Source organism: Ilyonectria robusta, assembly GCF_021365365.1.
Source record: "Ilyonectria robusta strain PMI_751 chromosome Unknown BGZ61scaffold_28, whole genome shotgun sequence".
In the NCBI taxonomy this organism is placed as follows: domain Eukaryota; kingdom Fungi; phylum Ascomycota; class Sordariomycetes; order Hypocreales; family Nectriaceae; genus Ilyonectria; species Ilyonectria robusta.
This window is the reverse complement of record NW_025764462.1, coordinates 363,829-375,154: the sequence shown is the minus strand read 5'-3', so window position 1 is coordinate 375,154 and position 11,326 is coordinate 363,829. Positions and strand designations below refer to the sequence as shown.

The window sequence follows — 11,326 nt, the reverse complement described above, 5'->3', positions numbered from 1 at the left end:
GCAGGGCAGATTTCAACCCACTACACAGGGTCTTAATGGCGGGAAGCTGACCACGTAGTAGTGGAGACATAGGGTCATCGGGCGTGGTAACACTTGTCACAGACGGCAACTCGAAAGCCAAGACAACGTTTTATTTTCGGTTGGGCGAGACAGCTGTGCGAGAGTGTAATGTGGCAGGGGAGTAGGGGGGCCGGATAACTAATCGTTTCCTGCAGTATCTTGCTTCAGTCGTGGGGTGACACAGAAGGTTGCATCAGCGGGTTGAAAGTGTGTTGCCGATCCCGCACGTAGGAGGGTGGACTGGTCCGCCCCGGGCTGATTGCTGACAACCAACAAGATATCGGCGTCACTTATTGGCTCTTTAAAAGAAAAGGTGTCCTGCCGTACTACGTAGTATTGCAGCTTGATAGCTCTTGGTGCTGTGGGTCTATGTTGTGGACTGCTCTTTGTGGTACCGAAGGTGGAATGAGGCCAGACGCAAGTGGGTCTCAGATCAGAGCAGCGTTTCCTCAATCATGCAGTAGGACGTACAAAGATGGCCGGCTTGTGACTTGATGCTGATGAAATCATCAAGGAATACTCCTTGAGCCTACGATTCTGATGAAGAATATCACGGGATCATCGAGATGGGAACGTATCTGCACGGGCCAAAGTATGTTTTCCTAGACTGGAGAATCGCTTCATTCTTGAACAGGCCAGCTTGTTATGGAAACGGCGAAAAACGCATTCGGGAGAAAGAAAGCGTGGTGGACAAGCGTCGAAGACAAGAAAAAAGCTGGGGGGACAATATCATCAGGGCAATGAATACATGAGCTTGCTGACATGCCATGACTTGTTCTTCCCAAGTTCTGGACAAGCTTTTATTAACTCTCATGCTGTAAACGAGCAAGTGTCCCCTCAATCTCCATCGACCAATACAGATGATGGCAGCCTCCTCAAACCCAGGGACTTGGCTTCGGGACTGGTGTCTCCCTCCTGGTCCGCAACGAGCGTCTGTACGCGCAATTGGCATTTGGGCAGTTTATCCATTGCTGTTGTGTAATGGATTGCATTTGGCCATTCTTTCCCAACTGTGTCCCCACGACTACCGTGACCCATCCACACCTACTTACTTAGTATAGAAGGGTTGTGATCAGGGAAAGATGTACTGACATATTGAGTGGCCCACCGATGTAGATGCGATAGTATTATGAACGGATGATTTGAGAGTGCTTGATGTAGACAACTGTAACTTGTTGTGTAAGGGATAAGAATAGAGATGAAGAAAGACTGACGTCTGGACTGGTCGCTAGCGGGCATGCGGAATTAAGTATGCCGAAGCAGTCATTAACATCAGACTTGGTTCACAAATTGAGGCGGCAAAATTCAGTCAGGCTCTGTTCAAGAAGTGAGGCACAAAAGTGAGGCGATGAAGGCAACACACTACCCCGCAGGAAAAGGTACAGCAGTAGTGTATCTTGCCCAGATTGCCAGTAAGCCTTAATGTAAATAGGTCATTGATTGGTGTAGCTCAATTTCCAATGATGCCCAATTCTGCCTCGCGGGCCTCAAGAACGCTTAGCTGCATCTAAGGATGCTTGGCACCGCCTACGCCACCACGATGCAGTTGAAAATACGTGGGCGTTTCAAGCCTACTTTAGCCGACGGGAGCCGTAATCAATCGCGCACCAAGATTTATTTCAAAGGAGTATACTCACATTTGCGCTTCTACGGCGCAGATCAAGTGCAATCGATGCCGTGTGCCAAGATCTTGCCTTGCCAGCGATGTTATCGAAAACGGAGATACGCATTCTGCAATTACTCCCAGCTCAATCAACGGAGGATGACGAATATCCGATCCAATGCCAGACCCAGGTAGTTCCGCTGTCCGCTTCTGCCAAGTACGAGACCCTATCCTACGTCTGGGGTGATCAGAAAAACACAACAACCATACGTGTCGATGGCAACAAAGTTTCAATCACCAAGACTCTAGAGGCTGCTCTGAAACGCCTACAGCTTCGAGACAGGAGCAGATGCCTTTGGATCGATCAACTCTGCATAAACCAGAGAGATGATAAAGAAAAGGCAAACCAAGTCCCTCTAATGGGCCACATATACTCCAACACCACGCAGTGTCTCATCTGGCTCGGAGAAGTCAGATCAGACATCATGTTGTCTGACGCTGAATCTGCTGTGGGAATAATCGGATTTATGAGCGAGTATGGAAAAAGCCAAGATTCAAAACCCCGCACGCCGCAGAGCCTACTTTCCGAGCGCACTCTCCATGGGCCAATGCAGGCATTGAAGTCGATCTCTTTAGGAAGCAATCCTTGGTGGCAGCGAATCTGGTCCCTTCAAGAAGCTGTCCTTCCTTCCAAGAGCTGCATGCTCTGGGGCCCTTTATCTGTCCCGTGGGATACACTTGTTACTGCGGGCCTGACCTACCCGGTCCCCCCTGTTGACGACATCATCGAGCCATACAGGGACGTTGTGGATGGGATGTTCGCCCAAACCACGGCATTGGATATGGCAAAGAACGGGAGCCATGGTCCGCTAGATGTCATCTTCCGCTGGAGCTTTCGCAAAGCATCAAACCCACGTGACAAAGTCTACGGGCTTCTGGGGCTTTTTCCCATGGGGACTCTGCATCGGGTTGAGGCCTGCAACTACGGCTTGTCACCAGCCAGCGTCTACGCCATGGCCACTGTGGACCTGATTGAACACCATCAAAGCCTGCATCCTATTGCACTGCGATGCCTCAGGGGCCTGCCAGATAGCACACCCGACATTCCTGGCTGGGCTTTGGATATGGCAGCTAGCGATTGCTTGTCTATGGGCACCGTTGACGGCGATGACGCTATCTGGTGTGCGATGCATAACTACCACCCATTTAATGCCTGTGGGCGGACAACCATTGACTGGACACGGTTTCAGTTTGACCATACACGAAACTCGTTGACTTTGACCGGCTACAAGGTCGACACGATTGCTCTAGCGTGCCCAAGGCCACAGAGCGACACGCCTGGCAACAGAGACATTTCCTACTCGGAAATAATTCGTACGATCAAAGCGTGGTATGCGATAGCAGATAACTTTTATGGTAGTCGACATGGGCTTCAAGGGTCCAAAGGTCAAGATCACTGGTCAGATTCTTTCTGGAGGGCGTTACTAGGGGGTCTCAAACTAGACCCGGAATACATTCCAGAAGGCCGGGCCACATCAGTCGACATTAAAATGATGGAGGATTTCGTACGGACCAGCAAGAAGAACGCATCTTGCTACAGCCTATTCGCTACCATGTGTCACCGAACAATGTATCTGACTGAGGGGGGGTTGATAGGAGTTGGTCCCCCTCACTTGGATGCTGGCGATGAAGTCTGGATTCTACATGGCGGCAAGGTGCCATTTCTCCTCCGTCCAAGAGCTAATGTTTCTGCAAACGACTTTTTCTTTGTCGGTTCGTTGTATGTTGATGGAATTATGGATGGTGAAACTACAGAGATTGGTAATCCAGTTTATCAAGTAGTCTTACAGTAGTAGCAAGAATATATTTACTTTAGTGCGAACTAGAAAAAAAATTATATATATAAAACTTTTTATAGTATTATTATAATATTTTATAGATTTTAAAATTCTTCTATTTAAGCTTTTATTTACTTTACTAAAGTTATATTTTATTATTTAAGTAATATATCTTAAGTTATTTTTTTAAATATCTCTTTAAAAGTATTTAATTAAATAAAACTTTAATAGTAAATATTCTCTTTTTAAAAGCTTAAATACTAGCTTTAAAATATTTATATTATAAATATTCTTAAAATTAACTTAATAATATTTAAAAAAAAAATTATTTATAATATTAATATAATTTATATATTTAATAATTATAAATATTCTTTAAATTTATATATAAGCTTTATATTAAAATATACTAAAAAAAGCTATAATTTATTTACTTTTAAAAAATAATATAACGTGCATGATAAGCATGTGCACCAAACAAGCATGTGCACCAAAAATCCCTCAATCTCTACTCTTTCCATCTAATCAATTGTTTCTCAACTACAAAATATGTCACAGTCAAATAAAGAGGCAAATATTCTTCTTGCCCTTCAAGCTCTTCAAAATGACCCCACATTGGGCCTCCGGCGCGCCGCAGGGTTATACCAGGTCGATTACTATGCCCTACGCCGGCGACAGAATGGCATTCCTTCTCGAGGCGATTGGATCCCTAAATCACGAAAACTATCTGATCTAGAGGAACGAATCATTATTCAGTTCATTCTCGACCTAGATTCGCGAGGATTTCCCCCACGACTGCGTGGTGTAGAAGAAATGGCTAATCGACTACTCGCTGACCGCGACGCGTCACCCGTTGGCAAGCGCTGGGCTTCCAACTTCGTCAAGCGACACCCAGACCTCAAGACGCGATTTTTTCGTAAATACGACTATCAGAGGGCCAAATGCGAAGATCCGACTATTATTCGCAATTGGTTTTCGCTCGTGGCGAACACAATCGCGAAATATGGTATTACCCTTGCTGATATCTACAACTTTGATGAGACTGGCTTTATGATGGGTATGATCGCAAGCGGAATGGTCGTTACAGGCGTAGAAAGGCGTGGAAGGCCGAAATCAGTGCAGCCTGGAAACCGGGAATGGGTTACAGTTATCCAGGCTATCAATGCGGAAGGCTGGGCGATCCAGCCGTTCATCGTGGTTGCGGGCCAATATCACCTTGCCAGCTGGTACCAAGAAAGCAACCTCCCGGGCGATTGGGCCATCTCCACGACCAAAAATGGCTGGACTGACAACGAGACGGGTCTTGAGTGGATTAAGCACTTTAATCTGCACACAAAGACCCGATCAAATGGTCGCCATCGCCTTCTGATCCTCGATGGGCATGAAAGCCACCACTCGACCGACTTCGAGACATATTGTGAGGAAAACAACATCGTCACGCTTTGTATGCCACCTCATTCGTCTCATCTACTCCAGCCTCTTGACGTCGGGTGCTTTGGGCCGCTCAAAAAGGCCTACGGTCGGGAAATAGAGCATTTGATCAGATGCTCAATAACCCACGTTTCAAAGACCGAGTTCTTTCCGGCCTTTTACGCTGCCCACCAAGCCGCTATGACAGAAAACAATATCAAGGGAGGTTTTAGAGGGGCCGGGCTTGTTCCTTTAGACCCGGAAAGTGTTATATCAAAGCTTGATGTGCAGCTACGGACTCCGACACCTGTTGAGGACGATGCGAGCCTCCCCGACCCTTGGGTCTCAAAGACCCCAAAGACCGTCCTTGAGGCTAGCTCTCAGTCTGAATTCCTCAAAAGACGAGTTGAAAGGCACCAAAGCAGCTCCCCGACATCTATTTTTGAAGCGATTGAGTCGCTTTCTAAGGGAACGAGGGCAATAATGCATCAGATGGCTTTAATGAAGTCTGAAATCCAGATCCTTCGACAGGCGAATGAGACCCTTAGTAAGCGGCGCAGAGCAAAAAAGACACGCCTCCGTAATGGAGGAAAGATGACTCTAGATGAAGGGAGGGATTCAATTGAACAGAAGGATGTTGATGCGCAGGTAGTGGCCGAATCGTCGAGAAATCGTGGTCAAGGAGGGTCGGCGCGACTGAAGGAAAGGCATTGTGGAACATGCGGCAAGACCGGGCATAACGCAAGAACATGTCAGATAGTTGTTGCAATATCTGGGGAAGAGCATAGTGGTTGATTTTAATTGATTAGATGCTTTGTTGTGTTTTTTTGCTATGTTTTATCTTCATGGTTAAGTGAAAGTGGTGCACATGCTTGTTTGGTGCATATGCTTATCATGCACGTTATTACTAATTTTATATATAAAAAAATTAATTAATCTACTCTAAATTAATTACTAATAACTAATAAAATTATTAATATTATTTTAATAGTAAAAAAAATAAAAAAATATCTAACTTATTAACTTACTCTAGAGGAAATATATAAAGAGTGTAACAGGCAGTTAGGGACACTTGGGCTAGCTGGTCGCTAGCGGGGATGTCTCTAGGGTGACCGGATGGGGTTAAAAGGGGAGGTCAGTGCCGTCACTGGGGGAAATCATCGCTTTTCCTTTCATCAGAGATTCTTCCTAGAAGTCAGAGAGGCCGGAAGGGCTCGAGGCTGCTAGGGAGTCTATTAATTGATTGCCTTCATTTTTGAGAGATTTATTTGAGTCTTCTTGCCGTTACTACGTTCCCTGTCCAACTTCCGTCTTCGGCCTCCCTTAGATATCGGGCTGCCGCAGGCCCCATTGATGCCTTGCCAGCGAACCTTCCTGCGACCGACCCGATATTCTATCTCATAAGATGCTTCCCTATCAGGAGACATAAGCCTCAGACTGATCAGACCTCATACGCGTAATCTGGTGCAGCTTCGGGCTGACCGGCCAAGACGCCTGTGCAACGACTCTCTGTGCATTCCCCCTAGGGTAAGTTAATGAGTTGGGTGTTGTTTTTCCGTCCCTTCCTGCTGCTAAAAGAGTTATTATATAAATATCTTAGCCAGTCAGCCTAAAGCTACACCAGATTATATATATAAGATCAGATTAATCTAAGACTTATATCTCCTAATAGAAAAGTATCTTATAAAATAGAATATCAGGTCGGTCGCAGGAAAGTTCGCTAGTAAGGTATTAATAGGGCCTGCAGCAGCCCGATATCTGAGGGAGGTTAAAGACGGAGGTTGGACAGGGAATATAGTAACAGCAAGAAGGCTCAAATAAATCTCTCAAAAATAAAGGCAATTAATTAATAGACTCTCTAGCAGCCTCGAGTCCTTCCGGCCTCTCTGACTTCTAGGAAGAATCTCTGATAAAAGAAAAGACGATTCTTTTCTCTAGTAACGGTACTGACCTCCCCTTTTAACCCCTTCCAGGTCACCCTAGAGATATCCCCGCTAGCAACCAGCTAGCCTAAGCGTCCCTAACCGCCTGTTATATTATTTATTAGCTCTTTATAAAAAAAGATATTATACTATATTATAGCTTAATAGTTCTTAATATAAATTTATATTATAAACTACTCTTTATAGTAATAAATAAGGCCAGATACAAGCAGAGCTCAGCTTATAGTAGTATTCCTATAACTATATAGTAGGATATATAAAGATAGCCAGCTGGTAACTTAATACTAATAAAATTATCAAGGAATACTCCTTAAGCCTACGATTCTGATAAAGAATATCACAGGATAATCGAGGTGGGAACGTATCTGCACGGGCCAAAGTACATAACTAAGCCGTTAGTTTTCTTCTTCTACTATATGATTATAAACACGAAAAGTGACAGTCGATCTTCAGGCTGTAACATCACACCTCAGCTCGTAAGACCCTGCTGAGCCATAGCCTGCTCCAGCTGGTTCACAGACTGCTGCACCTCTGTCTCCGAAGGCAAGTTCACCACAATCAGGTACAGAACATTGGGCTGGAGCAGTTTCCTAATAGGACCTTTCCTCTGACCTCTTGACCCCATACCTCTTCGAGGCGGCCATGGTGCTCTGCCATGGGCTGCTCTCCTCGCGTTTCTCCTCTCCGACATTGCCGTTCTCATCTTCTGCCTGCGCTCCATGGGGTTGATGGCGCCGCCGGTGATGAGAGAAATGAGGGAGCCGCTGTTGGCGGGGTGGTTCGGGTCTGAGTAGCGCGATTGGAAGGGCTGACGAGCGGATGAGGGCACTGCGAGCGAAGAATCCTGGTTTTCGGATTCATAGGCAGCCTGGGCCTTGCGGTCGAAGTAGTCCTGCACGAACTCGCCTGCACCCTTCCACTTGTTTTTCATGTTTGACATTGTCGACTCGTTGCCCTTTGTCGCGGCGTCAATGTCTCTCTCAACAACCTTGTCAAGGTCTGGGTACACCAAGGGCGCAGCCTCGGGCAGTTCAATTTAGCCATAAGTCTTGCCACTGGTGATGCGAACATTCTGCAGCTGCTTCTGCACGCCCGATACGCCGGGGTCAGGATTGCTATACTTGGCGGCTGTCTGGTCGATGTTGAGCCTCTCGGACTTGAAGAAGGCGGCACCGATCGAGCCGGACAGACGGGTCAGTGGGCCTCCTTGTTGCTGGCCGGGGAGCTCGTCCTTGAAGGCCATGACCATGGCGAAGAGCCCGCGAGGCATCAAGAGATCCTGGTTGACACGGTCGAGAAACGTGTTGCGGCGGTGGCGAGATTGCAGTTCTTGGGCTGTACCGGCAGCGACGTTGATGACGGCCGAGATAATTTGAGCAGCCAGTTCGGGTACAAAGCCGACGACGTTGGCGGCAATTAATACGGCATCAATCCAAGGGTCAGACTTTTCAGAGGTGTATTAGTTCCGGTGCCGTGCTATCGTGGCAATGAGGGGGTCAAAGAAAGACGATGGCAAAGACAGACATACCTTGCTTGCCGCTTCCCAGTCAGAAAGAAATTTCAGGAAAACGTCTTGACTGATCCCGCAACTCTGCAGCACCGGCGCATAGGCTCTCACATATCCACGACTCTTGTTACGTGGCCGCCGTTGCGGGAGAATAACGGGGTATGGAAGTCGCTGCGTTGGCACAGGCGGCGGACCGGCCATCTGCACAAGTTTGCGGACCAATTCGTCCTGCTTTTCAGCTTTTACCTCTTCCGAATCGTCTGCGGATGGCATTTGAGCTGCTTCAGAATCCTCGTACGACGGCGGTGCCATGCGATCTGTCATCTCGTCAAGCTCCCAGGCGGCCTCGTCGGCAGCGAGCTCGTCGGCGGAATGGTCATCATCTTCATCACCGCTGTTCTCGGTGTACTTGGGGGGAGGGTTCACGACAGCTTGATCGGGGCTGACAAACTCTTGTCGATTGCTGGGGCCAAACTGGGCTGAGGATGAACCGTGGTTAGGATCTGAGGTAGATGATGAGCCTTGGTTAGGATCGACGGCAGACGATGAGCCGGATTCAGGGCGATTGCGGTGACTGTGGATAGCTTCAGAGACAAGGCCGATGCCTGACCCGACAAGCTTGACGATTCGAGGCATTGTCTTGATATCTTGGCGCAATACGAAGATGGAAAGAATTAGATGTCAAGGATGCCAAGAACAGGAAATGGCATTGGACACTGATCTTTTCACAAACCAGGTTTTTACGTCGACTTCCCAATGAAGCATTAGTGCTGATGAGCCATGAGCTTCAGATTGTCCATCAATTCAGCTTCCTGCATAGCGGGGTAGTGATGACGTAGAGAGTCGGCTAACGCGGCGAATGCCGGTATATAAAGAACCTTGTTGCTGCAAGAAATTCAGTGAAAGGATGCGGCTAAAAAGCTCAAATAACAAATCAAAAGCTTAATACGCAACTCGACATACAAGGATATATAAGGCGGCAGGCAATTATAGAAGCTGGAGGAGTTAAAATCTGACTGGCTTACCTCTGGGAGTAATAAAAGATTACTTCTTAAGGTAGCAGTACTAGTAGCGGTTTATATACTGATATTATAACTTAAATACTACCTTAAAAAATTACTTATTTAGAATTTAATAAGCTATAAGATATAACTATTTTATATTATTTTATTATCTTAATTTATTATTTATTTTAAACTTAAAAATTATTTTTATTATTTTATTATTTTATATTAAATTTAAAACTTAACTTTTTTTTATTTATATTATTTAAAATTAAATCTTTAATAACTTATAATATATTTATTATTAAAAAAATATTTATTTTTAATAATTATATATATATATATTTCTTAATAAGAAAACTTAATATTTAAATTTATTATATTTTTATTATATATATTATAATTACTACAGCCTCTTAATAAAAGAATTTAATATTTAAATTTACTATATTTTTATTATATATATTATAGTTACTAAAGTTTAAATTTAAATTTTAAGCTATTATAAAAAATAAGTTTTAAACTTTTAAAAACTTATTTACTTCCTCACTTTAAAATATCATCTTAGAGTAGTATTTATATCTAATCTGAAAGTGTAACCCAGCTTTACTTTACTTGTTATCTAGTTGTCTTTATTATTTCTTCTTGTTATTTTGCTCTTAATACTCCTATATTATATTTCTATTCAATCTGTTAAGAGTTAGATGGTATTCATCAGTTACAAATGATAGAGTGCTGTATTATGACACGGGCGATATGCTCTATGACGGCGGCCGATCTCATTAACTTCGTTCCCAAATTGTAAAACAAAAAGACAGCAGGAAACGTAGATCTCCAGACGCACACTTAAGGAGCCGCCTTCTTCATCTTAAATCCCACTCTCTTCCCGACAAATTCGCTCTGCAATCCTTTCTCGAGGTCGCTGGCAACGAAGTCCAAGGGATCTTCCAATGTAGTGGCGTAAGCACCGGCTAGACCGAAGACGTTCAAGTAGGGCCCGATCAGCGGCACCCACTTGAGACTGTCCCGCCACTCCGGGGGGGAGTCGGCTCTGGCGATGACATTGGCCGCCGAGCAGTTGTCCGGTGCGGGAAATCGAGCCTCGTTATACTTGGGGCGCATTTGATTGGCACAGAACAGCGACCAGGCGATTATCCCCTCTTCCTGCTTCTGGATGAGGGCCAGATTTTCCCTGTGCTCGGGAAACATGGGCATGTAGTCACCGATGAGATGAGTCGGGATGGCGCTGTCCAGCATTGGGAAACCAGACATCAGCCAGGCGCGGATTGCGGGCCCGCGGCGCTCCTCGCGGGCTTCCACAATGGCTGCGACGACGGCAGCAAACATTTTGTTGTATTCGCCCGTCTTGGAGCGGCCGAACATCTGCGCCTGGCCAGCGGCGTGAAAGACGGCATCGCAGTGGTGGGCGAGGATGGCATCCTTCAGGGCCGACTTGTCCGTGGCCGATCCGACGACCACGTCGGCCAAGATAGCTCGCTTCGCCGGCGCGAGTTTGTTAGGCGAGCGAACATAAGCTACGACAGTATGGCCGTGCTTGATCAGGGCAGGCAGTGCACGGCTGCCGACATTACCAGTGGCACCAAGCAAGAGCACCTTCATGGTCGTTTCGTTCAGCTGCGTTTTAAAGAAATGGGTAGAACTGGATCATCAGATTATTTCCAGAAGCTGCGAACTTGATTTGTGTTCTTTTTCAAACCAAGGATACATACTGTAAGGTAAGTATTTGTTACTCGGCCCGCGAAATCCCCGCGGAATTTACGGGAAACAGCCTGCGACAGGGATGCGCACACCTGAGCAATATTGATTTGCGGGCATGATACGAGTACCCCATAGAAAAGTCCGCATTGGTGTGGTGCCGATTTCCTGCCAAACCCCCAGCGAGCGAGTGCTAAGGTGCGTATGTGGCTCGGACTTGGGAGCCGTGCCTATGCCGTCTTGCC

At 46.0% G+C, this 11,326-nt stretch overlaps 3 protein-coding genes across 3 annotated transcripts; 1 reads left to right on the top strand and 2 right to left on the bottom strand.

The window, feature by feature from the left end:
• Window positions 1-1,764: 1,764 nt before the first annotated feature.
• On the top strand, window positions 1,765-3,609 carry BGZ61DRAFT_484130 (heterokaryon incompatibility protein-domain-containing protein; the record flags this gene model as incomplete). Its single annotated transcript, XM_046249570.1, has 2 exons — window positions 1,765-3,443; window positions 3,603-3,609. The coding sequence occupies 2 exons, from the start codon at window positions 1,765-1,767 to the stop codon at window positions 3,607-3,609; spliced, it is 1,686 nt and encodes a 561-aa protein (XP_046097753.1).
• A 3,714-nt stretch (window positions 3,610-7,323) lies between these two features.
• On the bottom strand, window positions 7,324-8,997 carry BGZ61DRAFT_522428 (uncharacterized protein; the record flags this gene model as incomplete). Its single annotated transcript, XM_046252547.1, has 3 exons — window positions 7,324-7,875; window positions 7,924-8,298; window positions 8,383-8,997. The coding sequence occupies 3 exons, from the start codon at window positions 8,995-8,997 to the stop codon at window positions 7,324-7,326; spliced, it is 1,542 nt and encodes a 513-aa protein (XP_046097752.1).
• Window positions 8,998-10,023: 1,026 nt separating this feature from the next.
• Window positions 10,024-11,073, bottom strand: BGZ61DRAFT_461713 (uncharacterized protein). The gene has a single exon (XM_046247204.1). It carries the CDS (start codon window positions 10,983-10,985, stop codon window positions 10,212-10,214), a length of 774 nt encoding a protein of 257 aa, XP_046097751.1. The 5' UTR covers window positions 10,986-11,073; the 3' UTR covers window positions 10,024-10,211.
• Between the last annotated feature and the right edge of the window lie 253 nt (window positions 11,074-11,326).